Source organism: Eublepharis macularius, chromosome 12, assembly GCF_028583425.1.
Source record: "Eublepharis macularius isolate TG4126 chromosome 12, MPM_Emac_v1.0, whole genome shotgun sequence".
Classification (NCBI taxonomy): Eukaryota; Metazoa; Chordata; class Lepidosauria; order Squamata; family Eublepharidae; genus Eublepharis; species Eublepharis macularius.
Window position 1 is genome coordinate 74,787,925 of NC_072801.1, and position 20,652 is coordinate 74,808,576.

Sequence of the window (20,652 nt, forward strand, 5' to 3'; positions counted from 1 at the left end):
CACCTGGATGGCACATTATTTACTTTGGTTACATTTCCTGAGGACCATTTGACAGGGCATAAGCCCAGCCCAGGTCTAGCCTAGGGGCTGAATTTGGCTATATAAGGGAGATGCTCTGCCTCCTCCCGTAACCTACCCCCATCTCTCCCTCTGTCTCACTCCTACTATGCTTAACCTAGTGTAGTGCTTGCCTAGTGTAGTGCTTGCCACTACACTCAGCACCCTTGCTGCTGGAATCTCTGCTCTTCCATGGATGTGAGTATCGCCCAAACAACGACCTTCCTGCTAATGCAACAGTCTCTATATTTTCCACCTCTTATTTCCTAGTCTTGTAGTGAATGTGTGTGTGTTTCTTGTACTCTGTATACTCAAGATTACTAAGTAAAAGCCTTGATTCATTGAAATATTAGTCTCCTCTCTTATTGGGCGGAATCCAGGATTACGGACCTTGGTATAAGTTGGTCTCTTGATCCCTTAATACTAGCCTACTGCTGATTAATTCCCCATCCTTAGAACAGTTTGGCTAACAGAAGTGGATCAAGATGGGGAACCATGTTAGTCTCTCTGTAGCAGTGGAAAAGAGCAAGAGTCCAGTAGCACCTAAAAGACCCAAAGAATGAGTGGTAGGGTATGAGCCTTAGTGAACCAGAGATCATTTCTTCAGAGGAAGTGAGAGGAAGTGGCTTGAGAATGTATTTTCACTACTTTTCTTGCTGTTTTTTCTTACTCGATGTTGGGACTTTCTAAATCAGTAAATTAGTCCTCCAACCTCCACCCCAATGCTAATTTCTGAACAGTCTGGATGCTCTGAAAAACTTCTGATCTTTGTTCTTTATATACTTTTATCTTATTTTTTACATCCCTGGGTATTTTTCATGGCTTGTTTGTTTTTCTACAAATGATTTATTTATTTTTTTAATTGTAAGCCATCTTGAGCAGGATTCTGGGTAGATGGTAAAGAAATCTCATACATAAAATAAATAGTAAGATTTTTTCCTCTTGATCAAATGGGGCAGTAACAGTGGACTTTTGCCCAGAAGTGGTACTTTGAATCGTATTGAGCAGCTGTGGTCAAGCAGGATAATTGAATTTAAAGACTGCAGTCTTAAGTAAGGGTGTGCAACTGAAAAATATCCGGGTTTCCTGCTTTGGGTTCCCCCAAAGTGGGGAAACAATTTGGGATAACCCAAATCCCAAAGTGACTTGGTGTTTATATGCTTCGGTATGCTCCTTGCAGATTCGGGAATCTTTAGGGAGCACATCTAAGCTCCAAGCAGCACTTTTCTTGCTGTTTGCAAATGGCAAGGAAAGTGTTGTTTTCAAATACCCTCCACTTTATTTATTTATTTATTTATTTATTTATTTATTTATTTATTTATTTATTTATTTATTTATTTATTTATTTATTTATTTATTTATTCGTACTTATATTCCGCCCTCCCCGCAAGCAGGCTCAGGGTGGATAACAACATTAAAACATTTAAAACATTTCATTAAACATTAAACATAAAACATTAAAAACATTGTATAAAGATATTAAAAATAGCAGCACTCTTTTCTTGGTGGTGGCAATATCGTTGATTACAGAAAGTGCAACAGTGCAATTGAACATGGCAGCAGCTTCAGAACAGTGGTGGGCAGCTCTCATAGGGAGGGGAGTAGATGTTATATCCTCCAGCCAGTGGAGGCCCAGCCTCAGCCATAGGCCTGGCGGAACAACTCTGTCTTACAGGACTGGCGGAAAGGTAGTAGATCCTGCCGGGCCCTGGTCTCAGTAGAAAGAGTGTTCCACCAGGTAGGAGCCAGGACTGAGAAAGCTCTTGCTCTAGTTGAGGCCAGACGGGCCTCCTTGGAGTCAGGGACTGATAGCAATTTATTTTCTCCTGATCGGAGAGTCCTCTGGGGAATATATGGGGAGAGACGGTCCCTCAGGTACACTGGCCCCAGTCCACACAGGGCCTTATAGGTCAATACCAAAACCTTGAACCTGATCCGATACTCCACTGGCAACCAATGCAGCTCGCGCAATACTGGTGTAATATGTGCCCTATTTGGTGCTTTCATAATGATGCGCGCCGCTGCATTTTGCACCAGCTGTAGTCTTCAGGTCAGGCACAAGGGTAGGCCCACGTAGAGTGAGTTCCAGTAATCCAACCTAGAGATGACTGTTGCCTGGATCACTGTAGTTAAGTCACAGGTAGGCAGGTAAGGGACGAGTTGTCTGGTCTGCCGCAGGTGGAAAAAAGAAGACCTGACAACCGCTGTGACCTGTGCCTCCATTTTCAGGGAGGCATCTAGGATCACCCCCAGGCTCTGATAGGATGGGTATCCCCCATCAGCTGAAATAAGTGGAGGGCATTTGAAAGGCTTTTTTCAGCTGAGGGGAGAGGGGAGTCACCCTCCTGTCAGCTGAAACAAGCCCTTTATATGCTGGCTGCTTTTTTCAGCGGATGAGAAGGGAATCCCCCTCCTATCCGCTGAAAAAAAGCACTCCGTATTTAAAGGGTTTTTTTCTTGCAAGCAGCAAGAAAAGTGTTGGTCTTTGCCCAAAGCTTTCCAAAGTGATATATTGCTTCAGGAAGATTTGCTACCAGATTTGCAAATCAGCTCAGCAATGCAGGGGCCCATTTGGGAACCCCAGATCTTTCCAAATCGAGCTGTTTCAGGTTAAAAACCCGAACCAGAAACCTGAAGCACACATCCATAGTCCTAAGTGCACTGACAAGCATGTTTCAATGCAGGAACTCTTCCTGGGAGTAACCCTCATTGAATAGATTCTTGTAGTATTCTGAGTAGACCTGAATAGGACTGCTCCCACTAAATTCCACTGGTCATACTTCTGATTGAACATGCTTAGAAATGCACTCCACAAAAAAGAAATACAGCATAATGTATCTAAACATCAAATGAGGGGCATCTTCTTGGGCATTGACTTGATTGTTGATGTTTGTCAACCATGGAAGTCTGAAACCGGAGGGGAATTTGAGACCCTTAGGAGCAGAGGAGACTTGTGTGGTCAGGTGTGGAGAGAAAAACATGTTTGCTACCAACGTTGCTACTTAGATCCCAAACTCTGTAGTCACAATTATTCCCCCTGGAATTCTTCAAATTATTGTAATTTTTCCTTCCGACCAAGTTGCCCTGGCGTTTCAGAAAGTGAGGAAGCAATAAAGAAGCAAGTTTAGTAGTTATTACTCCAATCCCTGTGTGGAACTGAATGCTAGAAGAAGGGATTCTGTCAGCTGAATCTCTGGCATGTTGCTTTGTTAAAAGCCAGGTTTGCAGTCAGTGTGCTGGAACTGCCACTGAAATTTTGAAACTGTGCATTACTAAGGCTGAGACGTTGGCCTCTTCAGACTCAGCCGTTCTCCAGTGGAGCTCGATCAAGACATCCTGATGCTGTAGATAAACATAACAGCGGCTGGATCCAGAAACGAGGGGGACAGCTCAGATGTTGGAGCTAATGGTATTGCTGCAGCTTTTCCCTTGCATTGCATGCAAAGCAGATGTGAAGAACTGTGCCATAAAGGAGATTCCTATTCCGCATGAATGGTACCAGCCAGGTGACCTCCTCATTGGTGGGATGACTTCTCAGTTCACTCACGATGTGCATGAACTAAAGTTTAAGGAATATGTTCCTGAAGATTTGTTGATACAGTAAAGACATTATATATTTTCTTATTCTTATTGTGATCCTAAACCCTGGTATAATTGTGGAGAGAGTTATCAAAGAACTTGTATAACTGATCCACTCCTGCATACCACCTTTTCAAACCCTTTCTGAATCTTATTAACCTTCTCTTTCTTCTCCCACAGTGACAATTTTACATGCTTTGGTGATCAGAGAACAAGTAGAGAGATTGAGTCTTGTTTCTTTGTTTTTAATCAACTATTTTTATTTTATCACATTTCTAGTCCACCCTCACCGTCAGATGGGGAGCATAGTGAAATGTATGTATGTTTTATAGACACGAGGGTATAAAAATGGAAATTAGGGAAACTGAAAAAAATATCTTCAGCGCTGTAATGTATATGATATTGGAATATAATAGAGAAAATGAAAAACTGAAATCAGTTTGGGGTTCAGAATGGAGAATCCAAAAGTGTGTTCTGAGATAAGCTAATACATGACGAGTGGAAGGAGGTGGGAAAATGACCAAAGTTAGTACTGAAAATGATATGAGTAATGGGAAGCTGCATTACAGATTTCCCAGTGCTGTAAATGAATCAACTGGAAAGAAAGATCAGCTCAGGACCTGATCCTTTGTTCAATATGCAAGGGAAATATTTCTAGACTGGATATATTCTTGCCCTTGGGATTCGGATTGGCATTCCAGCAAATGTTTAGATTGCACTAAACAGTTCTTGTTGTGCTCTTTTTTATATACTATTCAAACCTTACTAGCTGTTCTAGTCCTGAACTGAAGAGCCCACTTGAGCCTGATCTTGTCAGATCTCAGAGCAGAACCACAAGTGACAAAAGGCACAGATTGGACACTTGTCTGCTTCCCTCAAGTTTTGATGGGAAATGTAGGCAGCTTGGCAGAATGTTGGACAAGTGACAGTTGAAAAGTCCATTGGACAGCAGTCAGAGAGCGAAGCTGCAAGACCAGGATGCCTACATTTCCCATCAAAACTTGAGGGAAGCTGACAAGTGTCCAATCTGTGCCTTTTGTCACTTGTGGTTCTGCTCATAGAAGCTAAGCAGGGTTGTCCTTGATTGGAAATTGGATGGGAAACCTCCAACAAAGATCAGGGTTGCAGAGGCAGGCAATGGCAAACCCCCTGTTAGTCTCTTGCCATGAAAAACGCACCAGGGGTCGCCATATGTCAGCTATGACTTGAGTGCACTCTCCAACCCCATTAGTTGTTCTAATCATTCTCCTTTTTAAACATGTACTTCTCTGTTATCTTCTGATATTTTCTCTCCACATCCCTGTGCAGACTAGCGCTAGCTCATTTTATACTCTCCTGCCATTTTTCAATTGTCTTCGGCTTTCTCTCTTTACATCAGAGTTACATGAGGTTTTTTCTTCATTATATAGCTTACCCAAATAATCCTAATTAGCCAACCACAGAAATTTAAATAACAAACTCAACTCAACATATTGGTCTTCATTTAAAGCAACGTGTTTTAATCTTCATAGATCCTGAGGAGTTAGCCGTGTTAGTCTGTAGTAGCAAAATCAAAAAGAGTCCAGTAGCACCTTTAAGACTAACCAATTTTATTATAGCATAAGCTTTCGAGAATCAAGTTCTCTTCATCAGATGCATGATACAAACTGGGCTCTCCCTCCTCCTCTTCTGTATTTGCCCAGTTTGTATCATGCATCTGACGAAGAGAACTTGATTCTCGAAAGCTTATGCTACAATAAAATTGGTTAGTCTTAAAGGTGCTACTGGACTCTTTTTGATTTTACTTTCTATCTTGTTTCACATTTATTCTTTGTGGACGAACTCACTTCAAAGCTTCGATGATTAATCATCATGCAATAATTCATACTTTCCACCACCTTCTGAGCCACACAATTGCTACTAGAAATAAAAGAATACAGTTTGTCATGTTGATGCCCAAATTGCTCTTCATGTGAAAGCCTTTTAGTAAGCAAAGGCAACCCATTCCTGACACAGAATATGGGATATTTAAGGACAATATTTTGGGATCTTTAACGTTTGTATACCATGTCCTAGATCCAGCACAGCATCAAAATAATGAGGGGAAATGAGCACATTTATAATGAAAGGGCTTTTTATTGAAATGACACAATACAAGTCTTAAAGGTGCTACTGGACTCTTTTTGATTTTAATCTTCAGTTATTCATGATTTTAGATTTTGAAAATGATACTGTTACTACAAAAAGAAGAAAACAATGTGTTTGAGATACAGAGAGAAAAACCATTCACCCCATGTAGTAAGCATCACTGTCTTCCCAATGTAGTATAACAGACAAGTAGGTGACATCATAAGGACTCACATCTATAAGTAGCATCCACTTTCAGAGGCTGGAACACATTTGAGAGGGGCATGAAGTGGTCAAGTAAGTTGTTTGCTGTAGTAAGATAAAAGAGAAAATAGTAGCTAGTTTTAAGAACTTCATGTTCCACAGAGACGAGAATGGAGATACTTCTGTCACACCTTTATTTCATGTCCAAGGTTATTGCTTGAGATCTTTACCCCAGTTTTACTTGCAGGCTCTAGGGAGAATCATAGAGTGATCTAACCTGCAGGGTATTGTAGCAAGGTTTCACAAAGGCTAAGGGCCAAGCTACAAGTGACGAATTACACTTGAACGGCAAGTGGATTGAGTGGAGGGCAAGTGAACAGGGAGAAATACACTTGCCATTCAAGTGTCATTCGTCACTTGTAGCTTGGCCCTAAGTCTAACTGCAGGAGTTAATGCTGTTTCAGCTCATGGACTTAGTAGGGTGTCACTCTTCTTAAAGTAGTACTCAGATGCATTTTGCACAGCAGAAAACAATGATTAAGAAGACACTCCCTGCCACAACTCCGACTTGATCCTCCAAATAGACGGCTTCTCTTCCTCTCTGAAAGAGAAACCCCCCCTTGCCACCCATAGACACAGCAGCATAAATGTCAGGCTGTTGACTTGGCATCTCCAATGAAACCACCTCTGAGTGTCATTCCTTTCATTCCATTTGTGTCTTGTAATGGTTGGACAAAATCCAGTTGCCATGCTACTGCCATGTTTAAAAAAGTGATTGCTTGTCCTTATTCATTTAGGGTTGGAGATAACCCAGCTAAAGGACCACCTGCTTTCTGTACCTAAGCCAGGAGTGAGGAGTGAGGTCAAACTGAAATAGGTTCCGAGGTGTTTGGGTGTTTCCATGCATACATTTATATGACTGTGTCCTCTAGAAAAGATAGTCTTGTTGCAACTCCAGGATTTAGCATTTGAATATGAAGAGGAAGCTCAACCCTGAAAAAGACATAAGAACATAAGAACATAAGCAAAGCCATGTTGGATCAGGCCAGTGGCCCATCCAGTCCAACATTCTGTCACACACAGTGGCTAGAAATCCAGTGCCATCTAAAGGACTGTCAGTGAGGCCAGGACACCAGAAGCCCTCCCACTGCCTTCCTTCCAGCACCAAGACAACAGAGCACCACCTCCCCACAAAGAGAATACCATCTATCTCCTGTGGCTAATAGCCACTGATGGACCTCTGCTCCATATATTTGTCCAGTCCCCTCTTGAAGCTGGCAATGCTTGTAGCTGCCACCACCTCCTGTGGCAACGAATTCCATGTGTTTATCACCCTTTGTGTAAAGTAGTATTTTCTTCTATCTGTTCTAACCCGACTGCTCAATAATTTCATAGAGTGCCCACGAGTTCTTGTATTGTGAGAAAGGGAGAAAAACACATCTTTCTCTACCTTCTCTAACCCGTGCATTATCTTGTAAACCTCTATCATGTCTCCCCTCAGTCGTCTTTTCTCCAGGCTAAAGAGCCCCAAGCGCCTCAATCTTTCCTCATAGGGAAAGTGTTCCAACCCTTTAATCATTTTAGTTGCCCTTCTCTGTACTTTTTCCAGTGCTATGATATCTTTTTTAAGGTGTGGCGACCAGAACTGTACACAGTACTCCAAATGAGGCCTCACCATCGATTTATACAGAGGCATTATGATACCGGCTGATTTGTTTTCAATCCCTTTCCTAATAACCCCTAGCATAGCATTAGCTTTTTTTATGGCAGTCGCACACTGTGCTGACGTTTTTAGTGAGTTATCTATCATGACTCCAAGATCTCTCTCTTGGTCAGTCACCGCCAGTTCAGACCCCATCAACTTGTATTTATATTTTGGATTTTTGGTTCCAATGTGCATTACTTTGCACTTGGCTACATTGAACCTCATTTGCCACATGGATGCCCACTCTTCTAGCCTCGACAGATCCCTTTGGAGTGCCTCACAATCCTCTCTGGCTTTCACCACCCTGAACAATTTCGTGTCATCTGCAAATTTAGCCACTTCACTGCTTAATCCCAATTCCAAATCATTAATAAACAAGTTAAAAAGCATTGGACCCAATACCGACCCCTGTGGCACCCCACTGCTCACCACCCTCCACTGTGAGAAGTGCCCGTTTATACTCACTCTCTGTTTCCTATTAATTAGCCAGTTTTCGATCCACAAGAGGACTTGGCCCTTTATCCCATAGCTACTGAGCTTACTTAGGAGCCTTTGATGAGGAACTTTGTCAAAAGCTTTCTGGAAGTCAAGATAAACAATATCTATCGGGTCTCCCTTGTCCACTTGTTTGTTCACTCCCTCAAAGAACTCTAACAGATTGGTGAGACAAGATCTTTCCTTACAGAACCCATGCTGAGTTTTCCTCATCAGCTTTTGGTCATCAATGTGCCCACTAATTTTATTTTTGATAATAGTTTCCACCAACTTACCCGGTATTGACATCAGGCTGACTGGCCTGTAATTTCCCGGATCTCCCCTGGAACCTTTTTTAACGATGGGGACAACATTAGCTACCTTCCAGTCCTCAGGAACAGATGCAGAGTTTAATGACAGATTACATATTTTTGTGAGGAGATCTACAAGTTCACACTTGAGTTCTTTCAGAACTCTTGGATGTATGCCATCTGGGCCTTGGATGTATGCCATCTGGGCCCGGTGAGACAATCCTAGCACAATCTTTAAGACTAACCCACTTTATTGTAGCATAAGCTTTCAAGAGCCACAGCTCTTTTCATCGGATGCATGGAGGGAATGAAGAAACTGGCCAGGGATATATGGGAGGGGAGGGGTGGAGGGAGTGGGTGCATGGAGTGAGGGTCAAGTAAATCAGTTACAAAGAGTCATGAAAGAGGTGGAATGCACAATCCAGGCTGGGTGTGACCCCTCCCTTCCATGGTAGAGTCTGAATAGAATGCCTGAATCAGCTGCTTTTGGTAATGAAATACCATTCATAGTCTCCATTCAATCCAAATCTGACTGAGTCAAATTTACATATGAATTCCAATTCAGCAGCTTCCCGTTGGATTTTGTTTTTGAAAGGTTTCTGTTGAACTACAATGACCTTTAAGTCCTTGATGGAATGTCTTGGTAGATTGAAGTGTTCTCCCACTGGTTTCTAGGTATTGCCATTTTTAATGTCAGATTTGTGTCCATTTATTCTTTTGCACAGAGGTTGGCTGGTTTGTCCAATGTACAGAGCAGATGGACATTGTTGGCACATGAGGGCATATATCATGTTGGAGGATGAGCAGCTGTTTATCACTTATATATTCCTGGCCAGTTTCTTTGTATCTTCCATGCATCTGATGAAGAGAGCTGTGGCTCTCAAAAGCTTATGCTACAATAAAGTTGGTTAGACTTAAAGGTGCTACTGGACCTTTAGCTAGACACCGATGCAGGAAGCAACATGCTGGAAGCCCTGATAGAGGCATCCCTTGATGGCCTTGTCTGCCTGGCACATAAGCTGCACCTGATCAAGGCAGATGTTCTTGGGCTAGGTAGCAAGGTCAAGGCCACCTGGGACCAGGCAATGTTGTCTATGCGTGACTTGTTGGTCATCTGCCAGCATCTGGCTTTGCACTTCCCCTGCAATGTGAAGTCTTTGCATGAGCTGCTCCAGAGGCAGGGGGAGGGGGTGATCCCAAGTACTACCTCTATCAGGACATGCCCACCCACTGGAACTCCACCTATGACATGGTTAGTTGTCAGGTGCAGCAAAAAAAACCCCAAAACAGTCCAGGACATCATGTCATCCGTGGCTATTATGCGGGAGGGAGAAGAAGTCAGCATCAGCTATGCGGACTGGTTTGCCATCTCCCAAATGGTCTGTGTCCTTAAGCCCTTTAAGGACGCCACTGAGCTCCTATGCTCCTACCAATCCAGCCAGGGACAGATCTTCCCCCTGATCTAAGGGCTTGTTGACGAGCTGGAGAATGAGGATGATCTTGCCCTCCGGGTCAGGGATTTGGTCAGCAGGTTGCAGGCGGCCACCTGCTTGCATCCTTTCTGCCTGGAGCAGCCTTCCAGACTGGCCTGCATAGGTGACCCCCAGATAAAGGGTAGTATTACCATGTGTGACAACCAGCTGCAGGACTGGAAGAAGGTCTTGCGCAGAGCAGTGTGGAGGTATTAGGCACAAAAAGCAGGATGGAGGGTTGAGGGTGCGGCCGTGGGGTGAAGGAGGAGGTGGTGGAGGAGTGAGAGGCTGTAAACGAGCCAGGCATCCTCAGCCATGAGAGCCCTCCCAACAGGTACTCTGGTCATATGCTGTGGGCTGTGCGGTTGAAGTCACCAGGGTTGGTGCATCTGTCAGGGCAGAGAACTTTTTGGGGGCAAGAGTACCTTGCCGAGCCCATCGAGTCCTCCCACAGAAATCCCCTGGAGTATTGGGCACCAAAATTTGCCACCTGGCTGGACCTGTCCATCGTATCCACTAACATCCTCGCCTACCCTCCCACCTCCTGCAAGCAGATATTCTCCCACCTGGGAGACCTTCTCCATTCCCGCTGCACATGTCTGCATCCGGACTTGATGGGTATGTTGTCCTTTATTAAGGTCAACCCCCCCCCCCCGCTTGGGTACCCCTCCCTGGACCTGGACTTGTCTGGGACCTGAGCCACCCTGGATCGATGTATGTCTGCCCGCCTACTGCCAGGCTCCAGGGAAAAGCTTCCTCCTGTGCTCCTGTTGTGAGGGTTCAGTCGCTCACTCCTCTTTTTGTTTTATTTACTCCTTCACTCTTGTTTTCTGCCATTTTATTTTGGGATGGTGTCTGAGTGCTACTGCTGATTTGTTGGGAGGCTCTGGGTCAAAGCTGAGTGGGCACCACCACAGGGGGGGGAGTTACAGGACAACCGTTTTGTTTGTGTTCCTCCTTACTCTTGTTTTGAGCACCTGTCTGTGCTCTCTGAGGGCCAAGCTACACATGACAAATGACACTTGAACAGCAAGTGTATTTCTCCCTGTTCACTTGCCCTCCACTCAATCCACTTGCCGTTCAAGTGTCATTTGTCATGTGTAGCTTGACCCTTAGACACCAGTCTCGGGGCAACTGCCTAGCTCTGAGGCAAAGCTGAATGTGGGCATCTCCCTTGGAGGCTCACACAGGACAACCTTTTGTTTTTGTTCCTCTTTGTTGGTAGTGCCACATATGGAAGGTGGGTTCTGTAGTTCCCTAATGGTCTCTGGCAGGGGGGAAGGGCATAGTTCACCTGCGCTGCCCTGCGGTCTCTGTGCAGAAGAGTCTTTATTTTGAGAACCTGTGCTGCCCGGAAAGATGTGGAAATTGTTGGTGGGCATGCTTCCGTTGCATTGCTCTGCTGTCACGGGGTGAGGGAGATCCCCCCCCAGGCATTTAGAATGTCCTCCCCCACAGGGGGAGACATAGTTCTGTCCATCTGTCCATCCCACCCTCCAATGTACATCCTGGGGTGAGGGGAGATGCCCCCTGGGCATTTAGAATTTCCTCCCCCAAAAGGGCAGGCATATGTCCTTTCATCTGTCTGTCCATCCCACCCTCCCATGCATGTCCAGGTGAAGGGAGATGACCCACCCCAGGCACTTAGAATTACCTCCCCCCAAGGGGAGGCATCCCTCCATCTGTCCATACATCTGTCCCACCCTCCCATGCATAACCCAGGGTGAGGGAGATGCCCCCCTGGACATTTTTAGAATTTCCTCCCCCAAAGGGGAGTGACACCATGTATGGCGAGTGGGTTCTCTTGTAAACTGCCACTCCTTTGCAGGAGGGATGGGCATTAATTCATTTCTGCTGCCCTGCTGTTTCCATCTCTCTCACTAACCCATCAGAGGCCCAATCTGTGCCAATTCGACCCTAATCCAGCCTGAAACAGGCCCAAAATGGCCAAGCGTCTCGTTGGCAGGGCCACTTGACATACCCTCTTTGAGTAACTGCCAGAACTGCGTTCCTGTGTGTTCCCCCTTGAAATGAGCCCTGAGTAGTATGAAAGTGTATCTTTATCATGACATAACTAACTTGGAAACAGAATATATTAAAATGTCATTAAATGGTTTGCTGAAAAAAGAATTTGTTTCTTTTTGTAGTATGGCAACAAAGTTTTACCAGCACCCCCTGGCCTTGGCATTTGCTGTAGATGAGATCAACAGGAATCCCAAGATTTTACCCAATGTCACTCTCGGATTCCACATCTATGATTGCTACAATAATGATAAGATGACCTACCGTACTACTCTGGATCTGCTCTACAAATCACATAGATATTTTCCCAACTATGAATGTGACACTCAAAAAAACCTAATGGCCATCATAGGAGCACTTGATTCTGAGACCTCCTTCCAAATGGCAGACATTCTAGATCTCTACAAGATTCCACAGGTATGTTGTGTGCATAGAAGAATGAGGAGTTTGGAAATGTATATGCCTTTCTTACTCAGAGGAGCTCAGATAGAGACAGAGATTTATCTGAGTGGAAAATAACATTTATTCTTGTGCAAAAAGAAATAAAAAGAAATGGAAACTTGTTCCAAACTGGTAGATGGGGTGATGATGAATGCAAGACAGATTTCTTTCCCTTAACTGTTTCTCAGAAATTACACCTTATCCCTATCCCTCTCAGAATGTTCAACTTTCAACAAGCACCTTTCCACCTGATAACACATTTCAAATGTATCTCTTTCTTTCCTTTCAGCTCACGTATGGGTCATTTCCCCCTGTGGACAGGGACAACTCGAAACTCCCTTCCTTCTTCCGCATGGTTCCCAATGAAACCCATCAGTTCTTAGGTCTTGTCCGGTTACTTCAGCATTTTGGATGGACGTGGGTTGGACTCTTAGCTGTGAGTGGTGACAGTGGAGAACATTTCCTGCAGGAAATGGTGTCGTTGCTTTCAGAAAATGGAATCTGTGAAGCCTTTGCAGAGACAATTATAAAGCAAGGTGGTTGGGATACCCGAGAAAATGTTGATGATTTATATTCAAGCATTCACACAGCTTTACTAAATAGCACAGTCAATACAATTATCCTCTATGGAAAAGCTACAACCATTATTCCACTGACCACATTTCTACATCTTGAGAATGAATTGCTGGAAAATAATTCATTCAGACGGGTGTGGATTATGACTGCCCAGATTGATTTTGGATTAATATTCCTCCAAAGGGCCTGTGGTCTTGAATTCTTCCAAGGTACCATCTTCTTCTCAATTCACTCACAGGAGCTTCCAGCATTTCAGAAATTTCTTAGAAACATAAAACCATATCAGGCGCAGGGAGATGGATTTCTCAAAGATTTCTGGGAACAAGCATTTGTCTGCTCACTTCCTGATCCCGAGGAAACATCGATGGTTGATGGAACATGTACTGGGGAGGAGAGGATGGAGAGAATTCCTGGGCCTTTCTTTGAAATGCACATGACCGGCCACAGCTACAGCATCTATAATGCTGTCTATGCCATAGCGCATGCTCTGAATGCCTTATATTTATCTCACTCTAACAGTAGACCAATTTTGGGTGGTGGCAAAAGAGACGGCCTTCAGGATCTCCAACCTTGGCAGGTAACACCTTCCCAGTGAAATGTCTGTATTGCCTTGAATATGTCAGTAGAAAATGAGATTTACTCCATTTTCTCTAAACACAAATATCTGCTGAAAATGGTTTCTTATACACTTTTTCCTTTGAAGTCTCGCTTCATGCTAATTGCCAGTCCAAACATTTCTTAGCTAAATTTTATTGCTTAGGCAAGCTGACATATCAGGGATGCTGAAAACTTCTCAAAAATGCAATCAGCATTTGATTGGACCTTTGATCTGAAATATCCAATTTCTTTATTAAAAAACCCAGGGCTTCTGTTTGAGTATTTCACAGCTTTATTTGCAATTAAATTCTGAAATACTGTAAGTTTTTATCTGTGCATTAGCATCATTCATCATGACAACAAACCAACTCTTTCTTCATCACACATGCTTCTGAGTCAGCATAATCTAGGAGCAGGACTAAGAAAGCATTATGGAGTCCTGGGATCCAATTCTGATTGAGCCGTAAACCTTGCTCCATGAACTTGGGCCAGTCACCCACTCTCAACCTCTCTCAAAGGGTACTTATGAGGATTTTACAGATTAGTTGACTACTATAGATGCCATCTTCAGGGCTTTTTTTCAGCTGAAACACAGTGGAACGGAGTTCCAGAACCTCTTGAAACTGGTCACATGGCTGGTGGCCCCACCTCCTGATCTCCAGACCGAGGGGAGTTTAGATTGCCATGCTGAGCAGCGTGGAGGGCAATCTCAACTCCCTTCTGTCTGGAGATCAGGGGGCGGAGCCACCAGCCATGTGACCATTTTCTCTGAGGACAACCCACTGAGTTCCACCACCTCTTTTTCCAGAAAAAAAGCCCTGGTCATCCTTAACTGCTTGGGAAAGACTTGTGAGGTGCTGATGGATTAGTAAGCCCTGATCCACTGAGAGTTGCTTCTTTTAAAAGAACTCATTACATTGTACGTGTTTCTTTTGTTCCTATCCATTTATGAGACATTTATGAGAAGTAGTAGAGCATTTTTACATTTTTCAGAGGCCAAAGTGATTAAAGGGATCCTCCACATCGAGAGGGAGAAAATAACAGGAAGGCCTCGGCCTCTATGCCCTGAACTTGGCACCTCCAGAGTCACTGGTTGACCATTGTGTGAGATAGACAGCTGGACTAGATGGAACACTGGTCTGTCTCAGGAAGACTATTGTGTTCTTATGTTCTATACTTCTAGCATTTTAAAAGCAGGTTTGTGGTACATTATTTTCCACAACAGAAAAACACTGGGTTCGTCAAGCTGTGTCTAATGAAACTTTATTAGTTCTCTGTAAATCTCACAATAAATCTCCAATGTGATGTTTCCTTTTCTTTTGTTCTCTCTAGCTTCATCCCTTTCTTCAATGCGTGTCCTTTAACAACTCAGCAGGAGAAAGAGTATCTTTTAATGATGATAAGGAAGTGGAAGGGGGGTTTGATGTCATGAACTTGGTGACATTTCCCAACAGGTCCTATAGTAGAATGAAAATTGGAAAGGTGGACCCTGATGCCTTGGAAGGAAAAGAACTGATCATTGCTGAGGAGAGAATTCTGTGGCAGAGCCGTTTTAACCAGGTGTGTATTCTGGGATGTTCTCAGTGGCTCCTCTATTAATGGGTTGATGAACCAAGGTTGGAAGATACTTATTTTCTACATACCAGGAATCTTATCATGGATGATTTAATTCCGTTATTGTAATGTATTGCAATATAAATAAATTTCTGTCTTTTCTTCCTGTAAATTGTGGGAGGTTGAATATGTGTTACTGCAGTCATCAGTGTGCAATGTGCACAGAGGGTAAGAGAACACTGCAAAGATCAAGACGGTAGCCATGTTAATATGTCTACAGGAGTAGAAAAGAGCAAGAGTCTTGCTCTTGCAAGCTCATATAAGCTCATATAAGACTAATGAAATTTGTGGTTGGGTATGAGCTTGGTATCTGAAGAAGTGAGCTGTGACTCATGAAAGCTCACTGCTATCAGGAGCGAGCAGGAGCATGAGCATCACTCCCATCCTACAGTCATTCCATTGGCTACCTCTCAGTTACAGTGCTCAGTTCAAGGTATTGGTTATTGCATACAAAGCTCTTCATGGCCTTACTCCAGCATACCTGCGGGACTGCCTCCCTCCCTATGTTCCTCTACGGCAGCTTCACTCATCTGAATAGGGTCTCCTCCAGATGCCGGGCTGCACATGAGCAAAACCAACAGCAGCCCATACATGGGCTTCCTCTGTCGTGTGGCCCCTATCCTATGGCTGTATTGTAGGAATGGAGTCTCAGATGTTTCGCTAATGAACTAGGGACAATAGACTTCACCACTATGCTACCTTACATATTATCTGTTGCTTTAAAGATGTACTCCTATGCACTACTTTTGCTTTATGTTGTCTAATGTCAATCCTAGAAGTGATTATGTCCTGTTCCAGTATTTTCGTCTACTTTGTACTGGATTCTTGCTAACTCTATGTCTTTAAACCTATATCTATTTACCCTACAGCATTGTTTATGGAAATGTCCTTGACTTTGTATGGAAATGTATTTGATACTGTACAGAAATGTACTTGATACTGATTATTCTATGCTTGTACTTTGTAATTCACTTTGAGTCTCAGTGAGAAAGGTGGACAATAAATGATATAAATAAATAAATACCCTACCACAAATTTTGTTGCTCTCTAGGGGCTACTGAACTCTTGCCCTTTTCTACCAGAACACTACAAAGAGAGACCAAAAAGAAATGAAAGAGAAATTCTTCTTTTGAAAGGGAAAAAAGGAAATCAATGGCTATTTTTTTTAAGTAAATGGGGCAGGATAATAACACTAGCCATGATCAGTTAAACCAGTCTAACGTCTTCCATCCTAAAGTCCACAATTCCTGTGAGTTGTGGAAGTTTGAATATGGGTTACTGCAGACAACAGTGTGCAATGTGCACGGAGGTTAAGAGAACATTACAAAGACCAAGATGGGTTGCCGCGCTAATCTGTCTGCAGCATTAGAAAAGAGCAAAAGTCCAGTAGCACCTATAGACCTAACAAAAATGAAAGCTCATACCCTACTTGAAATTTTGTTAATCTTACAGGGGCTACTGAACTCTTGCCCTTTTCTACTAGAACACTACAAAGAGAGACCAAAAAGAAATGAAAGAGAAATTCTTCTTTTGAAAGGGAAAAAGAGGAATAATTTTTTAAAAATAATGTACATGGGGCAGGATAGCCATGATCAGTTAAACAAAAGTCTAATGTCTTCCATCCTAAAGTCCTTTACTGCTTTTTGACAGGCGGTGCCCCTTTCATTGTGCACTGACTTCTGCCATCCTGGGTCTCAGAAGCAAAAGAAGGAAGGAGAGAAATTTTGCTGTTACAATTGTGTTCCTTGCCCAGATGGAAAAATTGCAAACCAGAAAGGTAGGTGATGTCACACACCATATTTTTTTTCCAGTATGTGAAGTCAGTTTTCAAACAGTAACTGAAGAACATGTGCAAAAGCCAACTGTCTGTGTCACCCAGCTGAAAGATCAGGCATATTTCTCCGCACCATCAACATTGTGGGAAATTCATTGTTTTCCAGAGCCGTCAGATTAGCCACTCGGTTCAGGATCATGGGAAGTCAAGTGAAGGACCTGCTGATACAGAAGTATCTTGCTGGCCTTTAATTCACCATCTGATTCAAACTTTGAAAAAAAGGATCTATTCTGAGGATAAGGGGGCAGTGAAGATGCCGGTGCATCTCCACTTACTCTCTCGTTCTGTGATGGAGAAATTGATGTTTTTTTCTAACCATTGATGGCATCATAAAGTGAGGGCAGTCAAAGACAGCTGTATCCACCAGCCCCTAAAGTGGAAAGGCAAGAGCAAAACCCTCAAAACTAGAGAGTGATTCCTCATTGCCAAGGGCCTGAGAGTATTGGCTTACCCAATGCCATCTGCTGAGCCCATGGCAGCAGTGGGCATTGAACTAGCAGAGTGCTGCTTTACAGCCCAACCACTTAACCGCTGTGCTGCAGACTATCTGCAGTAGAGAACCTTCCTCACTATTTGTTATACTGCACATTATATAAAGCACCAGGAATTAAATGTCTTTTTTCCCCAATTTTTTTATTTAAATATGCTTAATAAACAGTTAAAAAGCCAAGAACAATAGCCATTTTACAAGGGAATTAAATAAGTTTTCCACTACATACAGTTAAAGTGACTTTCATATTATAAACTCATATTGCAAACTCTCCACTATATCTCTGGGGTAGTTTCTTTTGCTTTGATTGTGTTTTCCCCCATGATAAGCAGTCGTTATTTTCAATTCTGTTCCCTCTGCCATAGTCAGGTATTTCATTAACTAAGAGGTTAATAATGATATAAGGTCCTCTTTCAATGTACTATTTTCTTCTGTACCCCTAAATTGAATATTTAATTGTCTTGTTGATATTTCAAGCCTTAGTACTCTATCCTGCAAGAGAGTATTTTCTTTTTTTTACTCTATAAGTTCTATTTGCAACAACTTTCCTAATTCAACTGCTGCTTCAGCATTTCGCGTCACTTCACTTTGAGCCATTTTTAACTCAGCAAACTGTTCAGTATTTATTAAGAAAGTTATCTTACTTTGCAGTCTTTGCTCCATTTGTGTTAGAAACAAAGCACAAGAGACATCTAATCCAGTTAGCAAGTTCAGAGGGATAGCTTCTTCTCCATCCGCCATTTTGTCTTCCCCATTTAGTACGTTTGCTGTTCTGCCAGGGCTTGTGAACTCGGGAAGAAGTCTTGCATTTTTTTTTATCACCTTTGGCTGTTTGGCCAGAAATAAAAATGGACAAAATAAGAAGGCTGAGTGTCTGAAACACTTCTAGAGCAGAGGGGACGGGTAGAGACATCTCAGCTTCCCTTGCTACATGCCACCCAAGGATCAGCAAAAGAAGTAGATGTGATTAGAGAGAATGAAAAGAAGGAAGAGGAAGGAAATTTGGTCAGAGTATATCCCAAGGCAAACAAGGCTCACTTTAGGAGAGGAAGGCAACATGTTGACCATCACAAAGCCATGACCTCAAGGTCAGAACTTGATGATTATTAATACATATTTGATATTTTCTTTGCTAATCCATGTACCTGAGATCGCCAGCTTGGACAAATTTATTACCATATCTGTTCAACCTTCCTATGTGTTTCTTTATTCATTCCATTATTTGCTATATATAGTGATATATAGAAATGAAAATTGAAGCAACCGTGCTTTATGATTTGTAAATGTTCAAACCCAACAGATAAGTAGCACTAATTTATTAGGACAACCTGTGACAGCAGCAATAATACCTCAAAACTTGGCAAGAATATTAAAACGCTTTTTTATGTAAAGCCCTCCAAAGTACAACCAACAGGTAGAAATCAAGATCCAGAAAGTCTGAACGGTTTCAACATCATCAGCCGCACTAAAAGCTCTCCTTTTTTCTTTCTTTTTTAGATATGGAGGACTGTATCAAATGCCCAGAAGATCAATATCCAAGCAAAGACCAAGATCGATGTATTCTCAAGACAATCACTTTTCTGTCCTATGAAGAACCCTTAGGGATCAGTTTAGCTTCACTTGCAGTTTCTTTCTCTCTAATCACTGTGTTGGTCCTGGGGATTTTTGTTAAGTTCAGGGAAACTCCCATAGTCAAAGCCAACAACCGAAATATAACCTATGCTCTACTCATCTCTCTCTTGCTCTGTTTTATTTCTTCTTTACTGTTCCTCGGACAACCTACCAAGGTCACCTGTTACCTCCGGCAATCTGCTTTTGGCACAATCTTCTCAGTGGCTGTTTCTTGTGTTTTGGCCAAAACTGTCACCGTGGTTGTAGCTTTCATGGCCACCAAACCAGGATCCAGCATGAAGAAATGGATGGGGAAAAGACTGACCAACTCTATAATTTTTCTTTGTTTCCTTATTCAAGCAACCATTTGTATTTTGTGGTTAGGAACATCTCCTCCCTTCCCAGATTTAGATATGCAATCAATGACTAAGGAGATTGTAGCAGGGTGTAAGGAAGGGTCTACCCTCATGTTTTATAGTGTTTTTGGCTACTTAGGATTTCTGTCCCTCATCAGCTTGACTGTGGCTTTCCTAGCCAGGAAGCTGCCAGACAGTTTCAATGAAGCCAAATTCATCACCTTCAGCATGCTAATGTTTTGCAGCGTTTGGGTGTCTTTTGTTCCAACCTACCTGAGCACCAAAGGGAAATCCATGGTTGCTGTGGAGATCTTCTCCATCTTGGCTTCCAGTGCTGGGTTATTGTGCTGTATCTTTTCCCCCAAGTGCTATATTATTCTTCTGAGACCTGAATTGAATAAAAGGGAACAGTTAATACGGAGAAAGAATTAGTGAACTTATTTCTTCTGTGATGTCTGTGAGCTAGCTAGGGGTCCCTTATCATGTATCTGGAAGTTGAGACTATTTCTTACTATGTTTAGTCCTGCCCTCTTTTCTGAGATCCTAGCTCTAAATTTCTTGAAGCAATCTTAGGGCCCCAAATGGCCAGGATCAGGCTCAAAATGGCTAGAATCAGGCTTCTGCCAAACAGGGGGACACTCCCCTGCCTGGCAGCTGCCTGATCCTGGCCATTTTGGGCCCGTCAGCCATTTTAGGCCCAATTCAGGCCCAAAGAGATCAGAATTGGGCCCAAAATGGCCAGGATCCGTCCCAAAATGGCCAGGATCAGGCCACAGCCCAGCGGGGAAGTGATCTTCCACGAGGCAGCAATGCATTCCAGGCCTATACAGGCCATTTCTGGCCTATTTGAGGTGAATTTGGACTCAGAATGGCCTGGAACAGATACTAAACAGCCTGGTTTGGTCTTCTGCCCTATGGAGGAGTGTTCTCTCATGTGGCAGTAGCCTGTTCCAGGCTCAACCGCACCTCTTTGGGCCCATTTTGGCCCAATTTGAGCCCCAAATGGCCCAGATTCAGCCACTGCTGGGTGGGGCAGTGCTCTCCTGCAGCGGAGCAACCCATTCTGGGCCAAATCAGACCCACCCCCCATGGAACACAGGAACAGTCCTGGGGCAGCCATGCCTGTATGATGACATCACTTCCCAGAAGTGATGTCATCATGCAGTCCCAGGAGTGCATTTATTGAGAGGCACACCTTCTCCT

At 43.2% G+C, this 20,652-nt stretch overlaps 1 protein-coding gene across 1 annotated transcript; it reads left to right on the plus strand.

The window, feature by feature from the left end:
* The first annotated feature begins 3,463 nt into the window (after positions 1-3,463).
* Positions 3,464-19,881, plus strand: LOC129339944 (vomeronasal type-2 receptor 26-like). The gene is made up of 6 exons (XM_054994507.1): positions 3,464-3,657; positions 12,056-12,347; positions 12,661-13,524; positions 14,877-15,104; positions 16,809-16,935; positions 18,980-19,881. Exons 1-6 carry the CDS (start codon positions 3,464-3,466, stop codon positions 19,879-19,881), a joined length of 2,607 nt encoding a protein of 868 aa, XP_054850482.1.
* Positions 19,882-20,652: the final 771 nt, after the last annotated feature.

Bases quoted from the DNA above. Each gene is read 5' to 3' on its own strand.
- LOC129339944 (XM_054994507.1), top strand. From the start codon at position 3,464: ATGGTATTGCTGCAGCTTTTCCCTTGCATTGCATGCAAAGCAGATGTG. The intron at 3,658-12,055 runs GTAAAGACATTA...TTCTTTTTGTAG, and splicing joins CCTGAAGATTTGTTGATACA to TATGGCAACAAAGTTTTACC. The intron at 15,105-16,808 runs GTGTGTATTCTG...GCTTTTTGACAG, and splicing joins GGCAGAGCCGTTTTAACCAG to GCGGTGCCCCTTTCATTGTG.